We start from the raw sequence: 22,578 nt of genomic DNA, 5'->3' as shown, positions 1-22,578 counted from the left end.
ACTAACAGTGCAGATAAAACCTCAAACAGCTACATTGCTACGACTATCAGTGTGGATAAAACTCCAAACAGCTATATTTCTACTACTAATAGTGCATATACAACCTCAAACAGCTGAATTACTACTACTAGCAGTGCAGATAAACTTCCAAACAGCTACATTACTACTGCTAACAGTGCACACCCAAAAAACAAAAAACAAAAAATGAACCAGCTACATTACTACTACTAACAGTGCAAGTAAAACCCCAAACACCTACATTACTACTACTAACAGTGCAGAAAAGACCTCAAACAGCTACATTACTACTACTTTCAGTATAGATAAAACCCCAAGCAGCTGCATTACTGCAAGCAGTGCAGATAAACCCCCAAACTTCTACATTACTACTGCTAACAGTGCAGATAACCCCCCAAACAGCTACATTCCTACTACTAACAGTGCAGATGAAACCCCAAGCAGCTACATTACTACTGCTAGCAGTGCAGATACAGCCCAAAGTAGCTACTTTACTACTGCTAACACTGCAGATAAACCCCCAAACATCTACTAACAGTGCAGATAAAACCCCAAACAGCTGCATTACTAATACTAACAGTGCACATAAAACCTCGAATAGCTACATTACTACTAACAATGCAGATAAAACCCCAAGCAGATACGTTACTACTGCTAACAATCCAGATAAAACCCCAAGCAGCTGTATTACTACTAACAGTGCAGCTAAAACCCCAAATAACTACATTACTACTACTAACAGAGCAGAGAAAACCCCAAACAGCTACATTACTACCATGAACAGTGGAGATAAAACCCCAAACAGCTGCATTGCTACCACTAACAGTGCAGATAAAATCCCAAACAGCTACATTGCTACTACTAACAGTGCAGATAAGACACCAAACAGATACATTACTACTACTAACAGTGCAGATAAAACCCCAAACAGCGGCATTACCACTAACAGTGCAGATAAACTCCCAAACAGCTATATTACTACTGCTAACAGTGCAGATAAAAACCCTAAACAGCTACATTACTACTACTAACAGTGCAGATAAGACACCAAACAGATACATTACTACTACTAACAGTGCAGATAAAAGCCCAAACAGCTGCATTGCTACCGCTAACAGTGCAGATAAACTCCCAAACAGCTATATTACTACTACTAACAGTGTACAGCTACATTACTAGTACTAACAGTGCAGATAAAACCCCAAACAGCTACATTCCTACCACTAACAGTGCAGATAAAACCACAAGCAGCTGCATTACTATTAACAGTGCAGATAAAACCCGAAACAGCTACATTACTACTACTAACAGTGCAGATAATACCCCAAACAGCTACATTTACTACTACTAACAGTGCAGATAAAACCACAAACAGCTGCATTGCTACTACTATCAGTGTGGATAAAACCCCAAACAGCTACATTTCTACTAATAGTAGTGCATATAAAACCTCAAACAGCTGCATTACTACTACTAACAGTGCAGATAAAAGCCCAAGCAGCTATATTACTAGTACTAACAGTGCAGATAAAATCCAAAGCAGCTGCATTACTACTAACAGTGCAGATAAAACCCAAAATAACTACATTACTACTACTGACAGTGCAGATAAAACCCAGATCAGCTACTTTACTACTACTGACAGTGCAGGTAAAACCCCAATCAGCTACATTACTACTACTAACAGTGCAGATAAACCCCCAAACAGCTACATTACTACTGCTAACAGTGCACACACAAAAAACAAAAAAACGAAACAGCTACATTACTACAACTAACGGTGCAAGTAAAACCCCAAACAGCTACATTACTACTATTAACAGTGCAGATAAGACACCAAACAGCTACAGTACTACTACTAACAGTACAGATAAAACCCCAAGCAGCTGCATTACTACAAGCAGTGCAGATAAAACACCAAACATCTACATTACTACTGCTAACAGTGCAGATAACCCCCCAAACAGCTACATTACTACTACTAACAGTGCAGATAAAACCCCAAGCAGCTACATTACTAATGCTAGCAGTGCAGATAAAACCCAAAGCAGCTACTTTACTACTACTAACACTGCAGATAAACCCACAAACAGCTACTAACAGTGCTGATAAAACCTGAAACAGCTACATTACTCCTACTAACAGTGCAAATAAAACCCCAGACAGCTGCATTACTAATACTAACAGTGCACATAAAACCTCAAATAGCTACATTACTACTAACAATGCAGATAAAACCCCAAGCAGATACATTACTACTACTAACAATTCAGATAAAATCCCAAGCAGCTGTATTACTACTAACAGTGCAGTTAAAACCCCAAATAACTACATTACTACTACTAACAGAGCAGATAAAACCCCAAACAGCTACATTACTACCACGAACAATGGAGATAAATCCTGAAACAGGTGCATTACCACTAACAGTGCAGATAAAACCCAAAACAGCTACATTACTACTACTAACAGTGAAGATAAAACCCTAAACAGCTACATTACTAGTACTAACAGTATAGATAAAACCCCAAACAGCTACATTCCTACCATTAACAGTGCAGATAAAACACCAAGCAGCTGCATTACTACTAACAGTGTAGATAAAACCCGAAACAGCTACATTACTTCTACTAACAGTGCAGATAAAACTTCAAAAAGCTACATTTACTACTACTAACAGTGCAGATAAAACCTCAAACAGCTACATTGCTACGACTATCAGTGTGGATAAAACTCCAAACAGCTATATTTCTACTACTAATAGTGCATATACAACCTCAAACAGCTGCATTACTACTACTAGCAGTGCAGATAAACTTCCAAACAGCTACATTACTACTGATAACAGTGCACACCCAAAAAACAAAAAACAAAAAATGAACCAGCTACATTACTACTACTAACAGTGCAAGTAAAACCCCAAACACCTACATTACTACTACTAACAGTGCAGAAAAGACCTCAAACAGCTACATTACTACTACTTTCAGTATAGATAAAACCCCAAGCAGCTGCATTACTACAAGCAGTGCAGATAAACCCCCAAACTTCTACATTACTACTGCTAACAGTGCAGATAACCCCCCAAACAGCTACATTCCTACTACTAACAGTGCAGATGAAACCCCAAGCAGCTACATTACTACTGCTAGCAGTGCAGATACAGCCCAAAGTAGCTACTTTACTACTACTAACACTGCAGATAAACCCCCAAACATCTACTAACAGTGCAGATAAAACCCCAAACAGCTGCATTACTAATACTAACAGTGCACATAAAACCTCAAATAGCTACGTTACTACTAACAATGCAGATAAAACCCCAAGCAGATACGTTACTACTGCTAACAATCCAGATAAAACCCCAAGCAGCTGTATTACTACTAACAGTGCAGCTAAAACCCCAAATAACTACATTACTACTACTAACAGAGCAGATAAAACCCCAAACAGCTACATTACTACCATGAACAGTGGAGATAAAACCCCAAACAGCTGCATTGCTACCGCTAACAGTGCAGATAAAATCCCAAACAGCTACATTGCTACTACTAACAGTGCAGATAAGACACCAAACAGATACATTACTACTACTAACAGTGCAGATAAAACCCCAAACAGCTGCATTACCACTAACAGTGCAGATAAACTCCCAAACAGCTATATTACTACTGCTAACAGTGCAGATAAAAACCCTAAACAGCTACATTACTACTACTAACAGTGCAGATAAGACACCAAACAGATACATTACTACTACTAACAGTGCAGATAAAAGCCCAAACAGCTGCATTGCTACGGCTAACAGTGCAGATAAAATCCCAAACAGCTACATTGCTACTACTAACAGTGCAGATAAGACACCAAACAGATACATTATTACTACTAACAGTGCAGATAAAACCCCAAACAGCTGCATTACCACTAACAGTGCAGATAAACTCCCAAACAGCTATATTACTACTGCTAACAGTGCAGATAAAAACCATAAACAGCTACATTACTACTACTAACAGTGCAGATAGGACACCAAACAGATACATTACTACTACTAACAGTGCAGATAAAAGCCCAAACAGCTGCATTGCTACCGCTAACAGTGCAGATAAAATCCCAAACAGCTACATTGCTACTAACAGTGCAGATAAGACACCAAACAGATACATTACTACTACTAACAATGCAGATAAAAGCCCAAACAGCTGCATTGCTACCGCTAACAGTGCAGATAAAATCCCAAACAGATACATTGCTACTACTAACAGTGCAGATAAGACACCAAACAGATACATTACTACTACTAACAGTGCAGATAAAACCCCAAACAGCTGCATTACCACTAACAGTGCAGATAAACTCCCAAACAGCTATATTACTACTGCTAACAGTGCAAATAAAAACCCTAAACAGCTACATTACTACTATTAACAGTGCAGATAAAACCCCAAACAGCTACATTACTATTACTATCAGTGTGGAGAAAACCCCAAATAACTACATTGCTACTACTAATAGTGCAGATAAAACCCCAGACAGCTGCATTACTAATACTAACAGTGACATAAAACCTCGAATAGCTGTGTTACTACTAACAATGCAGATAAAACCCCAAGCAGACACATTACTACTGCTAACAATTCAGATAAAATCCCAAGCAGCTGTATTACTACTAACAGTGCAGCTAAAATCCCAAATAACTACATTACTACTACTAACAGAGCAGATAAAACTCCAAACAGCTACATCACTACCATAAACAGTGGATATAAAACCCCAAACAGCTGCATTGCTACCGCTAACAGTGCAGATAAAATCCCAAACAGCTACATTGCTACTACTAACAGTGCAGATAAGACACCAAACAGATACATTACTACTACTAACAGTGCAGATAAAACCCCAAACAGCTGCATTACCACTAACAGTGCAGATAAACTCCCAAACAGCTATATTACTACTGCTAACAGTGCAAATAAAAACCCTAAACAGCTACATTACTACTATTAACAGTGCAGATAAAACCCCAAACAGCTACATTACTATTACTATCAGTGTGGAGAAAACCACAAACAGCTACATTTCTACTACTAATAGTGCAGATAAAACCTCAAACAGCTAAATTATTACTACTAACAGTGCAGATAAAAGCCCAAGCAGCTACATTACTACTACTAACAGTGCAGCTAAAATCCAAAGCAGCTGCATTACTACTAACAGTGCAGATAAAATCCCAAATAACTACATTACTACTACTAATAGTGCAGATAAAACCCAGATTGGCTACTTTACTACTACTAACAGTGTAGATAAAACCCCAAGCAGCTACATTACTACTACTAACAGTGCAGATAAACCCTCAAACAGCTACATTATTACTGCTAACAGTACACACACAAAAAAAAAGAAAACAAAACAGCTACATTACTACTACTAACAGTGCAGATAAAACCCCAAACAGCTACATTACTACTATTAGCAGTGCAGATAAGACCACAAATAGCTACATTACTACTACTAACAGTACAGATAAAACCCCAAGCAGCTTCATTACTACAAGCTGTGCAGATAAAACCCCAAACAGCTACATTACTACTGCTAACAGTGCAGATAAAACCCCAAACAGCTACATTACTACTACTAACAGTGCAGATAAAACCTCAAACAGCGACATTGCTACTACTATCAGTGTGGATAAAACCCCAAACAGCTACATTGCTACTACTAATAGTGCAGATAAAACCTCAAGCAGCTGTATTACTACTAACAGTGCAGATAAAACCCAAAGCAGCTACTTTACTACTACTAACAATGCAGATAAAACCCCAAGCAGCTACATTACTACTGCTAGCAGTGCAGATAAAACCCAAAGCAGCTACTTTACTACTACTAACAGTGCAGATAAACCCCCAAACAGCTACTAACAGTGCAGATAAAACCCTAAACAGCTACAGTGCTACTACTAACAGTGCAGATAAAACCCCAAGCAGCTACATTACTACCAATAACAGTGCAGATAAAACCCCAAACAGCTGCATTGCTACTAACAGTGCAGATAAAACCCCAAGCAGCTACATTACTGCTACTAACAGTGCAGATAAGACCCCAAACAGCTACATTACTACACTAACAGTGCAGATAAAACCCAAGCAGCTGCATTACTACTAACAGTGCAGATAAAACCCCAAACAGCTATATTACTACTACTAATATTGCAGGTAAACCCCATACAGCTGCATTACTACTACTAACAGTGCAGATAAAACCTGAAACAGTTACATTACTACTACTAACAGTGCAGATAAACCCCAAATAGCTACAATACTACTAGAAACAGTGCAGATAAAAACCCCAAACAGCTACATTACTACTACTAACAGTGCAGGTAAAACCCCAAAAAGCTACACCACTACTACTAATAGTGCAAATAAAACCCCAAACAACTACATTACTATTACTAACAGTGCAGATAAAACCCCGAATAGCTACATTACTCCTACTAACAGAGCAGATAAAACCCCAAATAGCTGCATTACTACTACTAACAATGCAATTAACTAGAGCCAGCAATTTACACAATGTTGAACTGCACACACTGTAAATTACACTTCCCGTAGCCCCTTCCCCTACTAATCCTCTGCTCACCCATCTAACAACACTAGTAATGAATCTCACCTCAGCTGTTACATTTCCTGACAGTCTGTAAAGTAGCATTACAAGTATCACTAGCTCTAGCCCCTCCATGTCTTGTATTTTATTATAGTACAGTGCTGTTATGTATATGGGGTGGGGTAGGTCACTGTTGGTGAGAGTGCACAGTGAGGACTTGTGTTGCACTAGGTTTATTCTCTGTTCCACTGTTTTGGATGGTGGTTTCAGCCTCCTTAGCTACAAGACTAAAGCAGAGTTCATCTGCACAGAATGCAGATGTAGGGATCTCATGTTCGGTTGTCTGCCTTTCATGGGAAGGTGATGCTATCACTGACTTTGGGGTTGGTACATGTGTGGTTGCCATAGTTCCCTGTGTACAGGTGTATACAGGGAGTACAGTTATGGGATGTGTGATTCCATGCCTGTGGCTGACATCCATTTAAAGGTGACATGGTTGCTTGGCTATGTAATGGTGAGCAGCTCATCATACACTTGGTGTTAATTGTTACACATATGCTATTTTCTGTGTCATCGGTATGCAGTTGTACATGTGTAACTGTGCAGCTTCTGCAGTCTGTACGCTGTGACTTACAGGCTTACAAACTGCGAACCATACTGTTGCTTCTCATTTGCATACCTGCTGCATAAGATTCATCCATGTATGCAGGGGTGATACAGCACTATTTGATTCACATATGGCTTTGGTATATGGTTTGGACTGTGCACCAGCCCTATATATTTGACACACTGTATATGTTATTAGGGTGGAGTACTAAACTTACACAACCAAAGTGTGATTTACTCTCGAACGGCTGGAATTTTACCTCACATATTTAGTCACTCTGTATCAGTCAGCTATACCTTGCTTATGATTCTCTAAATCTCTTGGCTCTAAAGCTGTGCATGCCAGTGTAGTTTGGTGGCACCTGTGAGCAGTGTGCTGTGTATTCATGTACAAAATGCCACGTACAGAACTTACCTCAGTCATCCAGTTCTTGTGATACATGTTATATGGAACACCGTGGTGGGATACTTAGCCCTGAAGTACCATTAGTAACACATCCCATGTGAGCTTTTCCTTTAATGATAGTTCTTTGGAGTATTGCCTTCCTAAACAGGAGTGATTATGAAAGATATACAGATTCTGTGGATTTACATCCTCAAAAATGTATTTTAAGTTCCTTCCTGTGGGGGGGGGGGGTGATGGCTTTTCATGCTGCTAGGTTTTCTTGCAATAATTCCCACTTCCATACTATTGTGTTGCACTGAGGTGGCTCTATGATGAGAAAGCTTCAGGTTTGCTCCCACCTTCCAGATAGGGATGTCATCCTCCAAGAAATGCAGCCTTACTGGTTATTCAGAAAGATATCTCAGAGTACCTTGTCTTTGATTAGGAGTCTGGATTCCTTAGAAGTGTAGGTTTGATATGCCTTTCATCTTGAGATAGTCGAAGAGATCACTATTTTTCCAATTTTCTTGATTCTAGAAATGGAAATAGTGATATGAAAAAAATACTGAGATATTGAGCTCTGCTCTCCGTCTCTTTTTATACAAGCTTGTATATAAATTTTCTCCAGTGACCATTTAAGGGAGTACATATACTGTTTTAGGCTCAAACCTCTCAACTGTCTAGAATTTTACAGAATGTCCAGATATTTGTCTCATATTTTTGGTCTGTTCCTCATAAAATTTGTGGTTTTCTGAAATATTATTGAGGACTGAAGTCACCAAAGAATGGAAGATATTTTAGTTTCATATTTCATATCCTTAATGAAATGCATGCTAATTCAACACCTGTTATTCCAGCAACTTTATAACAACAATATTTAAAATCCACTCCTTATTGTGGGCCTTTGCCCCACAATTATTTTTGGCTTTTCCCAGAATTCTTGCAATAAGAGGTTGAGAGAGATGTTCAGACTAATCCTCCCTATTAGGAAGAACCTCTACCTTCTGGGTATCCCGTTCATCTACTTCTTTCTTTTCCTTTTCTGTTAGGTGTTTCCAGGTAATCGATAACAGAAGTGAAAATCTAACCACTATCCCACTGGGCTAGATAACTCCCAAGGATCTTACAGAAAACATACAGCTATGTGCCTCACCCCCCTTCAAATATGGAGGCTTTTTCCCACTCCATTTTCATTAAATATAACAACCCTGATGTCACTTGACTCTAGGACAAGTGCCAGACTTGTCAAGTAATTGTATTGTTAGCACAGTCTGTGTCTAGGGGAATTACTTTGTCTTTACTTTGTGATAATTCAGTTAGTCCGTTATCCTTATGTTCATTTATTTAATGATGACACATGAAAAGTACTGTTTTGTACCTACCATAAATGTAGATGTCCGATAGGTATGCATCTGCAGTCATAACATATGGGTTGTCCTGCCTCAGGCAGCCCTTCGGTCGGCCGGATTCCAAAGTCTGGGTCTGGCCTCGGCTGATGTCGCACTTTCCCCGGCGTCATAGCTACTGGGGTATAAAGGCATCAGCCGACGCCATTTTCCTCAGTGTTTCTTGCCCCAGATGCCAGGTGCCCTCTAGGAAGGCTAAATTTGGATAAATATTGAATGTTCCAAACAGTAGCAAAAAATATATATATACATATATGCAAACAAACAAACAAATACACCATAACAGATTCCCCCAGCTAGCTGAAAGAGGGGTAAGCACCCTAGGAATACCACAGATGGGAAGGAGGGTGGGTAATCCTGACTGCAGATGCATACCTATCGGACATCTACATTTATGGTAGGTACAAAACTGTACTATGTCCTTCAAGGATGCATCTGCAGTCATAACATATGGGTAGAATACCATAGCCAAACTGGGGGAGGAGGTACTAAGATAAGGATGGTGTAGTTAAGATCCCCTGTAAAACTGCAGTTGCAAAGCCTGCTCGGGATCTGGAGTATAAAGGTAGATTATAATGCTTGGCAAATGTATGCACTGAGCTCCAAGTAGCAGCTTCTAAAATGTCCTTGGTAGCCTCTCCTCGTAGGAAAGCTTTAGTGGTGGCTGTGGCCCTTGTGGAATGAGGCCTGATATGTTCAGGAGGTGTCTTTCCATGAAAAGAGTAGCAAAAGCGAATGCAATTTCCTATCCATTTTGAAATTGTCTGCTTGGAAATTGCTTTTCCTTGCACCCCAGTTGCATAGGCTACAAAGAGTTGGTCAGTTTTTCTGCTAGTTTTAGTTCTGTCCAGATAGTAGCGTAGTTGTCTGTGTATATCCAAGGTGTGCAAGAGTTTCTCTCCTTTGTTCTGTGGGTTAGGGAAGAACGTAGGCAAATGAATGGCTTGGTTCAAGGATACCCTGGATACCACCTTTGGCATGAAAGTAGGATTGGTTCTCAGGGACACTCTATCCTGGTGAAAAATAAGGAAAGGCTGCACTGCCATTAATGCCTGTAGCTCGGATACTCTTCTTGCTGAAGTGATTGCCAGAAGGAAAGCAGTTTTCCAAGATAAAACTGTAAGTCTGCTGATGCTGCTGGTTCAAAAGGAGGTAGTGTCAATTTTTCCAGCACAAAATTGAGATCCCATGCAGGTAGAGGGGGTCTCCTTGGAGGTTTAACATTTTTGATCCCTCTCAGAAATTGTCTGAGTAGAGGGTGAGAGAAGAGAGGAGGATCCATATTGTATTCTGCTGAAATTGCTGAAGCATGAATCTTAATGGAAGAGTAAGACAGGCCATTGTGGAACAATTCTGCTAAGTATTCTAGGATGTGTGCTAGGTTTGCCACTGTAACATCTGTGCCCTTTGATGTGCTCCAAATGAGGAATCTCCTCCATTTAGCAGAGTATGCTTTCTTGGTGGAGGGTCTGCAAGACTCCAGGATAATGTCCTTGACCCTCTGAGATAAGAAAGTTTGGTTTGGTCTTAAGCAATTTTCCAGGCAGTTAGTTGCAGAGTTTTCAAGCTTGGATGCAGGGTCTTGAAATTGTTCTGCGTTAGAAGAAGAGGCCATAGGGGTAGAGGCCATGAGTTCGCCTGAGACATGTTTTTCAGTAGCGGATACCAGTGTTGTCTTGGCCAGTCCGGAGCTATTAGTATCACCTTTGGCTGTTCCTCCCTGATCTTCAGAAGAACCTTGTACATCAATGGGAGAGGTGGGAATGCATACACTATTAGGGCATTCCAGCTGAAAGAGAGAGAGTCCACCCTCCAGGCTTGTGGGTGGTATGTCCTTGAGCAGAATTTCTTCAGTTGGTGGTTGAGAGGGGAGGCGAACAGGTCTATCTCTGGCAATCCCCATTTCCTTGTTATGAATTTGAAGATGTCTGGATGCAGCATCCATTCGTGAGCATCCGTGGTAGTCCTGCTTAAGCTGTCTGCTAGTGAATTCTCTTTTCCTGGTACAAATATGGCCTGCAGCTGGATATTGAGATTCAGGCCTATGTTCCACAGATCCATTGCCATCCGGCATAGAGGGTAGGAATGCGTGCCTCCCTGTTTGTTTATGTACCACATGGCCGTGGTGTTGTCCGTCCTTATCAGCAGATGTCCTTGCTGGAGGAATGGTTTGAATGCCTCGATTGCATGCTTCACTGCCAGCATCTCCTTTTGGTTTATGTGCAAGTTTAGCTGTCCTTGAGACCATAGGCCTTGGATACATTTGTCCTCCATGTGTGCTCCCCATCCGAGGTCTGAGGCGTCCGTGGTGATGGTCTGCCTTGGTTTTGGTTTCGTGAAAGGCAACCCTTTGTTGGACTGGCAGGCCTGAGCCCACCACAGGAATTCCTTTTGAAGGCATGGAATGATTGGTATCATGGTTTCTAGACTGTGTCTGTGTTGAGACCATATATTCCTTAGGTACCATTGTAATTTTCTCATATGCAGCCTGGCATGTGGAATCAAGATTATGCATGATGCCATGAAACCCAGGGCCTGCAGGACTTTCCTTGCAGTAAGCTGAGTTTGTCTTGTCAAAGTCATGAAATAATCTGGAAGTTGTTTTTGTTTTTCTTCTGTGAGAAAGGCCATCTGAGTTATTGTGTCCAGATCTGCACCCAAAAAGGTTATCCTTTGGGATGGCACTAGTCTTGACTTTTGGATGTTGACTGTGTATCCCAAGGCCTGTAGCAGGTGTATGACATAGGCCAAATCCTTTATCAATTTGGTCTTGTTGTCCGCTTGTATTAGGCAGTCGTCCAGGTATGGGTAGATTTGAATTCCCTGAAGTCTGCAATGTGCAATTACTGATGCCAGGCATTTCGTGAATACTCTGGGCGCAGTAGATAAGCCAAAGGGCAATGCTGAGAATTGATAATGCTCTGATCCTGCAAGAAATCTGAGGTGTCTTCTGCAATCTGGTCGGATAGGGACGTGCAGGTATGCCTCCTTGAGATCTAGAGTCACCAGCCAAGACTCCTTGCCCAACATGGGAAGAAGCTGCTGTAGGGTCAGCATTTTGAATTTTGGTACAATGAGAAATGTGTTCAGTGCGGACAAGTCGAGAATAGGCCTCCATTGGTTTTCTTTTCTTGGTACAAGGAATAGTCTGGAGTAAAATCCTTGGCCTTGTTCCATAGATGGTACTCTTTCTATCGCTTTCATCTGAAGTAAATTTTTGATTTGTCTTAAGGCCTCTGGCTTCTGATTTGGTGGTAGGTTTGGCATTCCGCTCTTTTTTGGTAAAGTGTGGAAGTGAAACCTGTATCCTTTGCCTATTGTTTGCAATGACCATGTGTCCTTTGTAATGCAATGCCAGTTTTTTGAGAATAAAGCCAGCTTTCTGCCCAAGGGAGCTTCCAGTTGTTCCCTGGTAGGCGGAATCAGAGTCAAGTCATTGTGTCTGTCCTGTGCTAGTGGTTGTAATTGCAGTTGTGGCAGTACTCCTCTGGTTGGCAGGCTGCCACTGACGGCCCCTATAGGCACCTTTGGATTGACCTCTGCCTCGAGGATGTCTATTCCTGCCTCTCTGTGCTCTGGAGGTGTCTGGAAAGGACCAATTCTTGGAAGGCCAGTTTCTGCTGAACCTCGGAGGTTGGACCTGTAGAAATTCCTTTACTGTTTGTACAGATTTAGCTTTTTCTTCCACCTTCTTTAGAATCTCCTGTGCAGGGGAGCCAAATAAACTTTGTTTCTCCATTGGAGCATCTAGGAGCTTAGCCTTGACATGGTCTGGCAGGGATTGCTCTTTTAGCCAGGCATGCCTACGAATTACTGCCCCAGTCATAGCTGATCTAAATGAAGCCTCCAGTGCATCATAGCCACATTTTAAGAAATGATTACTGACCTGTTGAGAGTTGTGTACCAAATCCTGAAGGGATTTACGGTCTAAAGGTTCAGTAGAAGAAAGCTTCTTATTCAGCTGATCTAACAAATATTCTTGGTACTGTATCATATGGAATTGACAGTTTAAAGCCCTGGCAAAAAGAGTAGCAGATGTATAAACCTTTTTACCCCATCTCTCTAATGCTCTAGACTCTCTGTCAGAGGGTAGGGGATTTTTGGCAGTGGCAGCTGCAACACCTTTTGGGCCCTGTGAAATAGTTTCTGGATCTGCAGCATGGGCTTTATACAGGTGGAAGTGAGAATCCGGGACCCTGTAATATCTGTCAGGTTTGGCAGGGGCCAGGGGAAGAGAATCAGGTGCAGAACTAACATCATTATACACATCATCAATTACAGTTAGCACTGGTGGTATGGCTAAGGGCCTATGCTGGGGCAAATGTAAAAAAGTCCTTAGCCTTTTTCTCGAATCAGAAAAATCCTGACCCTGCCATTGAAAGTGTTCCCTCATAGAGTGCAAGGTCTCCCCAAAGGAAAATTCTTCAGGAGGGGAGGCAGAAGGGATAGAATCTTCAGCATCTGAATCCTCGAAAGGAGAATAGGCCCCTTCTTGATGGTCTGACAAATCAGATCCATCCGTGGAGTAATCAGAGGAGACAGGTTCAGAGGGTTCAGTCCTAGGCCTTTTGTCTGCTGGTGGTTGGGAGGCGCTGTCTGGGTGAGGTTGGGAGCCCCTAATCAAGGATATCAGGTCCTCAGCAAGACTGAGAATCTGAGAACTTGAGGAAGGCCTCTGAGAAATAGATTTGGCAGGTAAAGCTTTTGAAAGTTTGGCAGCTTTAGCCCTGGAGAAGGCCTTAATAGACATAGAAGCTGGGGGCCTAGCTGCCCCACGTGCAGGTGTAGATATGTCCAATGGAATGGTGTCGGACAAATCTTGAGCGCTAGCTTCGGTAGGGATTTCTGAAGCTGACTCGGCCGGGGCCTCAGTGGCCTCGGTTGTCGGAGGTAAGGTTTCTGTCGTAGGAAGAACCGAGGGCTCGGTTTCAGCCGAAACCGAGACACTCGCAGTAGGCCTAGCCATGGTTTCAGCCGAAACCGCGGGCCGCAAGTGTCGGTCCTTTTCCCTGCGTTTTTTGGCCAAATGCGTAGTCGGAGTCTCCGACGGCATTTTATATGCAAAAGCGGAACCGAAAAATTCTTCTGCAAACTCCGACCGACGTCTAAGAGTCCGTCGGTTGAAGGAGGCACAGGCTAAACAAGCTGATACGTCGTGGTCTGGGCCTAAGCAGGGAAGGCAGTAAGAATGGAAATCCTTATGAGGTATTTGTTTCCCACAAGTTAAACAATTATTTACTTTGTCTGACATCGGCTGAGGCAAGAAAGAGTCCCCAACGGGGTACTTAGCTTTTTTTCGAAGTATTCGGTAGCTGAAATCTCTGGATCTGACCGACTGGCACTTGCGAACAGCTTCTGCTTCGGGCACCGCGCGGCAAGAAAGACTGAGGAAAATGGCGTCGGCTGATGTCTTTATACCCCAGTAGCTATGACATCGGGGAAAGTGCGACATCAGCCGAGGCCAGACCCAGACTTTGGAATCCGGCCGACCGAAGGGCTGCCTGAGGCAGGACAACCCATATGTTATGACTGCATATGCATCCTTGAAGGACATCATATTTTTAAAGCCTGTGATTGTTACATACTTATCTTTTATTTGTTTGTTTGCTTTAATATTCTTAGGTGGTGAAATTAAACTGTTACTCATCATTTCAAAGAATGATTTAATAATGAATTAATACATTGTATTAGTCCTAATGTTATATCAGTTAAAATGTGAACCCTAAAGGGAATACTGCATCTGTGTCTAGAAAAGGAGGCCATAACTTCCCATTACATCATCACTGTGCAGCTACACTGACCTTTATACATTCTTTCAATTTATAGACAGAGGAAAGTAAGTTCAGTAAACCAATTTACATAACATATTTAACTTTTTTTTCCCCTCTGACAGATTATGAACATAAATTATTTGAGTCAGCAGGTACTGAATGTACACTGCTTGTGTAATCTGAGATCCCTGGTTCCTTTCTTGATGTCTGCTAGTTCAAATCAGCAGTTTACTGAAAGCAAAGTTGGGTCTTTGATCTCTCTGTGGAGTAACAGAGTTGCTGCAACATGAAGCACTGTTTTGTCAGTCCAAATGCACTGATGCAGTGATGCGATTATTTGACATTAATTGTCAATAAATACAGAGTATAATGATGTTATGCTGAAAAAAAACATACTAACCCTCGGCAACCATGGTTATTGAAGGCTGAAGCACAGTCTACAAGCTGCTGTTCTGACTGAAAGAAAAAGAAAAATGTATTTAAACACATTTGCACTAATGACCGTGTATTTTATTAACATAGTAGAAACGAAATTATAGTGATTCACACACTTCTGGCCTACTAAAATGTTGTCGGTCATCTGAAATAGTTTGTCACTCATAATACTATCTATAAATATGGCCTGAAATTTGTAGATATGTCCCTGTTGGTTAATGAGATGCAAAGAAAGGCTGACAAAGTTTGCTGATGACTGCAAACTGGTAGCAGTCATAGAATCTCCAAATGATGTCAACATCCTATAAGAGGGTATTACACAAACAAATGATTGGTGCAAAAGTCATGGCCTTAAACTCAATGCAAAAAAATGTATTATCATTCTTTTCTGTAAAAGCAGTGCTCCTGATAGCTACCACATCAATATCAACACCTTACATTGGCATCCCCTGGTAAGAGACCTGGGCACTCAGGCTGACAACAAACGCACCTTTCATCATCATGTCTCCACAGTGGTAAGAAGGGAATTCTATATTGCTAATCTCATAAGTAAAGGTATTGCCTCCAGAAAAAAAAGAAGTTATTACCTCCATGTACTCTTCCGTCATCAGGCCAATAATTGAGTGCAATGTCCCTTTTGGTATGTACCTTTCTAAGCAACTGCAGCAAACGGAGAAACCACAAAGGCTCCAAAAAAGGAAAATTCAAGGTCTTCACCATCTGTCCTATGGAGATCGTCTGAGATCACTCTCACTTTATTCTGTTTAATACAGATTACTCAAAGGTGATCTCTGCTTTGCATATAAGGTAATCTCTGACCCTGTGTTATTGGAAATGCTTCATATCTGAAAGTCAAATGGTACACGGGCTACTCGCTCTAAAGACCTTAACCTGGTATGTGACATTAATAAACCTGTTGGAGGGACAGATTTGTCTCCTAGAGGTTACCACACCTTTGAAACAGACTTCCACTTCATGTCATACAGAGCGCCTCATTGGCCCTCTTTACACGCAGTCTGGACGATTGGATGGGTGACTATAAATTCACCCTGGGGGTTCCACCTGAGTCCCTCTTGGACAGGGACAATAGGTGCTAATCAAAGAAATAAGGATAAAAACTTAGCTAGGCTTGTACGGGCCCTACAGCCATTAGCCTAGTAACTTCCTATGATCCTATGAAAGCAAACAGTAGAGTTAACTGAAAGTATGATAAATACCATTTAAAATGTGTAGTTGTATTTAATAATTGCATACTTCTTAACTGTCCAGATTTTTTGCAAAATGCTCACATTTTTCCCTCATATTTTAGTTGGTTCGTCATAAAATGTATGGTCTTCTGGCAAATAACTGAGGATTGAAGTCAATAAATAAGATATACATTTCAGTTTCAGACTTTATATGTTTCAGAAAATGCATGCTATCACAAATCCAGTTATTCTAGCAACTTTCTAAGTTTATAAGGGAAATATTTAAAATATCTCCCTATTTCTGGGCCTTTGTCCCCATATTATTTTAGCCTTTCTCCATATTTCTTGTACTAAGAGGTTGAGAGGTATGATTTAATGTGAAGATGTTTTGAAAGATTTCCTGTACTCTGATTTCCTGCTTCCATAGCCAGAGATTGTGGTAGGGAGAGGGGATAGTTTTCAGTAGCTGGAGAGCGCTCAAATAGTAACTGGTAGTATACATAACCCAAGAGACACAGGTGATATCTTCTATTATTACACTCATGCTATTACTTTATATAATTAGTGAGATAAGAAACATTAATGCTGATGAGTCTCTAGCCAGTAAATATGTCTTTGTTAAACTGTTTGCCAAATATATTTAAAAAAGGTAACATTTTGTTGTATCTTGCCATACAAGATTATCACAGAATCTGAAGAAAAAATATATCAAGTGATGAGACAAGTTTCCTAGTCTAACTGCATCACTTTGGCTGCTTATTGCAGTTTAGGGTATTAGGTTCATAGTGTTTATTCAGGCTTATGAAAGAGGTTACTGAAAAGCTCTAAAACCATTGCACCTCATTCATATTTTTGTTCCTCATAGCTGTTAATTTTGTAATAAATCCAATAAATGTCCTGTTCCTTTTATGAAAGATAACAGTTGATTATATAACTGTGAGATACTTGTGTAGGACTTGAATACCAAGTGCCTGAGTCTCTATCAGTTGAACCAAGACAGCCAAACAAAATGGCTTTTTTGTGTTTGTGTGAGGGGAAGGAGACCCCACTCACTCCTGCCATGCAGGTGTGCACCATCTCTGCATTATAAAATCAATTTCACTTAATAAAGCACGGAAAAATGTTTCAAAGTTTTGGAATCATTCATCTTGTCTTGAGTGGCAGGCAATTTGTTTGTTTGTGTCTGGTGGCTAGCTGAACATCCGACTCATAAAATATATGTCACAAATTAGCCTAAGTCTATGACCTTTCTTTTTACATTAATATTAATTTCAAGGAGCAGATTGCAACATTGCAGTTTTGTCATGTGGAAGTTATGGTTTAAAGCAATCGTTTTAGAAATGAATTACTTTTGTGCACTGAAATCTATATAAAAATTACTGCTTACAATCTGTATGAAAATGAAAGTTATGGAAAAAAAAACAAGATTGTTTTCATGATCAGGACCTTTATCTTTTTATTAGCTGATCTATATTTGTATTATGTCTTGATAGATTAGATGTTTAATCTGTAATGAGTAAAATATATTCAAAATGCTGTTGCTAAAAACTGTGCAGGAATTAATATTTGAAAGTACCTTTTAAAGTATCCTTGGAAAATGAAGAAAATTGTACCATAAAATTTTTTCATAGTGGAAGACTTATGGTCTGAACGCAGATCTCTTGTCTGTCAGCATTTTCAAGTCTCTTGCCATTTTTAGCCAGTATTATTAATTGTGTATATATTGAAGTAACTAACTTATTAGTAGAATATCAACTCTTTATTGCTGTTTGGCATTTGTAAAAATGAAGTGACTACACATTCAGTTTTATACTCACCAATGCAACTTTTTACCTAGATATAATCATTTGATTTTATTCTGCAATAAAATCATTTATCTATCTCTCTCTATCTATCTATCTAGCCAGCTGTCTTTGTTTACCAGGAAAGTCTGATTGAGATAAGACTCTTTTTCAGTGGAGGTCAAGGGAGAAAGGGTCTACATTTAACACCAGTTTTGACATATACATAAAATGCAGTTACGTAATATCAGAAGGAATACAAAATCCAGGCAAGTGTACATCTATAATTGAAAAAGCTTTACAATAGCTTGCATAAACATTGTTTAGAAACAAAACATACAGGTAGCTTGCTTGGGTATATGTAGTGTTGATCATTAATTAGAAATAGACATAGGCTTGTATATAGTAGAGAGAGATTAAACATTGCAAAAGATACTGTAATATTACACGTAATTTCTAGAAATTAAGATAATGAAAAGAAGAGGCAGCTTAACTATTGAAATATTAAAAAAAGGAGGAAGGTGGTTGATAACGTAATGTAATGTAGTGTGATGGATCTACTTTTAAATGGCAGAACCCACAACACTGGATGTTATTTTCATGAGATGAAAGTAACGAATACTGAAAATCTCTAAGGGCTGATTTTTCCAAGGGCAAGTAAACACCTGCCCATCATGGGAAAATATGCCCTTTTCTCCACTGCAGTGTGATCCCGAAGTTGGTATATATAGTTGAGAGGTGTGGGTTTTAAGTAGTCCAGTGTGGTTAGGTTTTGGGCAAGTGTTTACTTGCACTGAGAAAAATTGGCCCTTTGGGATTTTCAGTATTCATTATTTTCATTTTGGGAAAATAACGTTTGGTGTTGTGGGTTTCTCAATTTGAAAGTAGATCCAGTAGGATATGTTATAAACCACAAACTGAGCAGAAAGAACTGGCACTGGTATGGAGAAAAGTCCAAAATACAAAAACCAAACAACCAGGTTCTGCTGATGTCTGTTTAGATGAAAGCGCTCAACCATAAGATAAATTGTAATATAATAAAGGTATCCTTTGGAGTTTTTTGGTATCTGGTCATTTGGTTTTAGCATGATATGTTAGTAGAAGAGCGACTATGACTGCATCGTTACACTTAAGACTGGGAAGTAAAGTAATTAGGAAAGTGAGAAAGTTTTGTGGCTACTTGGACTGTTATAACGAGTATTAGTTTTGGACAAGGGAAATGAAACTGTGAGAGACGGGGGATAGTAGTTGCCTTAATGACATTTCATTCTAGCAGTTCCATATTAATTTTATTTAGTGTTGCTGTGTTGTGTAAAATTCTAGACTGCAGTACAGTGTAAGAAGCCATGACTAGACCTAAAAAGACCCAATGAACTCTTACTTATTAATGATAACAAGATCTGATCACAAAATGCTACTAAATTCAGAAAACACAGTCTTCCCTTGAGGAATTGTTTTTGTTCCTAGTCCACTAGAATTAAATTCTTAATATACAATTGCTTTTCTTATACCTTTGCAACTGTCACAAGGTTTATTGATCCAAAGCTTTTCAGGTCTTATATAAGCCTGCCTTTTTCTGGATAGGGGCAGCTGGAACCTTCTGACAGCTATCAGGGGATATTACCTTTTCAAACTGGTTTGGATTTCAAGTAATACTGTGCTTTCTTTTGTTAAGAAATGTGCACTGGATATATTTGCTCATATAAAAACTTCTGCATTTTCTTAGGGCCAGGATAATGCCACTCTCTCTTATTAATCTGCCTTCAGCGTCTTCCTTGTGGTAGAGATGAATTTCTTCTACTTTTAAAATGTAAGAGAGTCTGGTTAAAATAGATCCAGTATATATTTTATCTGTTTGAATGTCTGATAGTTAATATGCTACCAGTCTGTATTCTACTTATTGCGTTATCTACATAGTTACACCTTGTATTTAATCCTATTTCTTTTAATACCCTTCAGAATCTGAGATTACTTATCTATTATTTCTTGTCAGTGTTTCTTATAGGTTTGATGGTTTTCTCTTTTCCTGGTGTTTACATCTCTTATCCTGTAGTTCTACTACCTTGACTTATTTTTACTTTTTTAATCTATATCTGTATGACCAGCTAAATATTCCAACTTGTTCACAGGGTACACTGGATTCACAAGGTAACCATAGCTTCAGATATTGAATTATACGTAGCCTGTCTGTAAGCAAAATGTATGCGTGGGAGACCAATTTAGCATTGTATTAATATTTAATTTTTCCAGGCCCGGCTGAGTTAATTTCAGTCTCCAATGCAAAGTGTAAATATTTTCAGCCAGTAATGTAGTGACATATGCATACTAATTACCCAGGCTGACATATCACACTTCATGCAGAATTACCTCTGTGGATAAGGTGATAGGTACAACCAGTATCTTCCTTCTTTCAGAATCTCCTTACTTTGAAAACAAGCTGTTAAAGAACCTTTAAGTACTAGATGATATATGTATTATGCAGGAAATACTGTTGGCACAGAAGGGGAAAGGTCAGCTTTTAATGAGAAGCAGGAAATGATTGGGTGGTTGGCACAAGGTAGCTTGTAAATGAAAGAAAAAGTATATACAGAAAAATAACAAGCAACAGAAATTTGTGTTCATAAGGGGAAACCATTTGCAGAACAATAATCTGGCACCAAATAAAAGTTAAACACTTAATTTCCAGTCAGGCTGTCTGACTGCTAGTAACTCCTGATCTTTGCTGTGTCTTAAACTGGTACTTGTTCACATATTTGTGATGTTCACGTATACAACTATTGTCTCCTGACACATTAGTAAACTGCATAGAATATTTGATTTTTGGTAGATGTGTGTGCATGTGCATGTGTGTATGTGTATAAGAGGGAATGCTACACAACCCTGATGACAACATGGCGTGAGATGGCAGTTCAGCCGAGTTGCTACAGAGGAAGAAAGCTATCCAAGATAGGGTTGTCACCTTTTCAAATGTCCAGAGTGGGACATTTTTGGTACAAACAGATTTTGCAGGGTGAAACATACCCATTGCCAGTACAAAGGACAGAACTTCACTTTTTTGACTTATTAAAAGCTTATTCTTGTAGCATTTTAGTTGCTTATTCTGTTTCTTATAACATTTAGGTGTTTCAAGTACAGATTAACTGTTTTATGCAACTATTACATAAAATATAGGAAATAATTTTGCCCTAAAATCTCAAGACATTTGCCATTTTACATTTTTTTTCCAGGACACAACAAGAGAGGGTGACCAACTGTAAAACAGAGAAACACATGAAGGGCAGCTTTAAGCTGAATGACATCATACATGAAATAACTCTGTAATGCAATATGAAATTAGTTGTCATGAAATGGCGAAGAAAGTGGCCACAGTGGAAAGCATGTGACAGGTGAGTGTCACTGACTGTTAGAAGATGTGGACAAGGGAATTTCCAAAGTAGAGGCAGACCATTTCAAAATAATAGCTTTTCTTCAGGTTTAGATTAAAGATATGGAAGATTATTTGAAAGGAAGAATGATGCCATTGTGGATATAAAAGAAAACCTGAAGTGCTCTGACATGCTGAAAACAATTAAATAAATCTTTAAACAGTTAAAGTGCAGACTTTCTCAAACACTTTTCCTGCTGACTAGTTATTTGATTGCCAGAAACCACTGGTCATTGCAAAAGCAGCTTCCATGATATGGCAAAAGCAGGGAGTATACTGTTTGATGTCTGTTCTTTGACATAATGTGGACACTGAGGAACAATAGAAATTTCATCTGGCAAGGATGTAAATTAATCTCTCCTGGTGATGTTACACCTAAAGTTCTGGAGCAACAGAACACTTCTGCTGTAATTGAGTTTGTAATAAGTGCAGTTTCCTTTTCCAACTAGTCTGGTTCTGCACAGCCCTGAAAGATTTATGGATTTCACGTTGTCAGCTGAAATAGTATGTTTTCTGTTAGATACATTCCACAAATTCAAGGAGTGCTTAATGCGATCGTGAGTACTTGAAGTGTGACTGGAGAATGAATTTGTTGAGCTGCGGGCTTAAGAATTAGGACAGGCATCTATGGTATTTATAATGTTATCTGGGAATGTCACTTGGAGCTTGTGCTACTTGAGGATATGAACTGCTATAGCGACAGGCTGTGGAGAGAAAAACTGGATATGATTATGAGCTTAAGCACTCTGGTTTTATATAATTACTTTCTTGAATGCAGATTTAAAGTTACTTGGTGACACAGAAACAATACGCTTGAAGGATAGCACATACCGATGGAATTATTTTTTCCTGAACTGGATTTAACCTATTCCTATGTACTCTTCACTGCTGGGTGAGGGTTTATTGGTGCCATAGTTAAACTGCAAAGCACAGAGTTGTGGATGCAGACAAATCATCTC

The 22,578-nt window shown here is 39.6% G+C and overlaps 1 protein-coding gene across 1 annotated transcript in view; it reads right to left on the bottom strand.

Moving 5' to 3' along the window:
* Positions 1–22,578, bottom strand: part of CTSH (cathepsin H) — a 368,554-nt gene that overhangs the window by 150,178 nt on the left and 195,798 nt on the right. The window contains exon 7 of the mRNA XM_044077716.1: positions 15,193–15,248. Within this exon, the coding sequence (XP_043933651.1) occupies positions 15,193–15,248 (56 nt within the window). The remainder of the gene's footprint in view (positions 1–15,192; positions 15,249–22,578) is intronic.

Source organism: Protopterus annectens, chromosome 7.part0 (assembly GCF_019279795.1).
Source record: "Protopterus annectens isolate FY-2018-M chromosome 7.part0, PAN1.0, whole genome shotgun sequence".
In the NCBI taxonomy this organism is placed as follows: domain Eukaryota; kingdom Metazoa; phylum Chordata; order Ceratodontiformes; family Protopteridae; genus Protopterus; species Protopterus annectens.
This window is presented reverse-complemented; position numbering and strand designations above follow the sequence as displayed.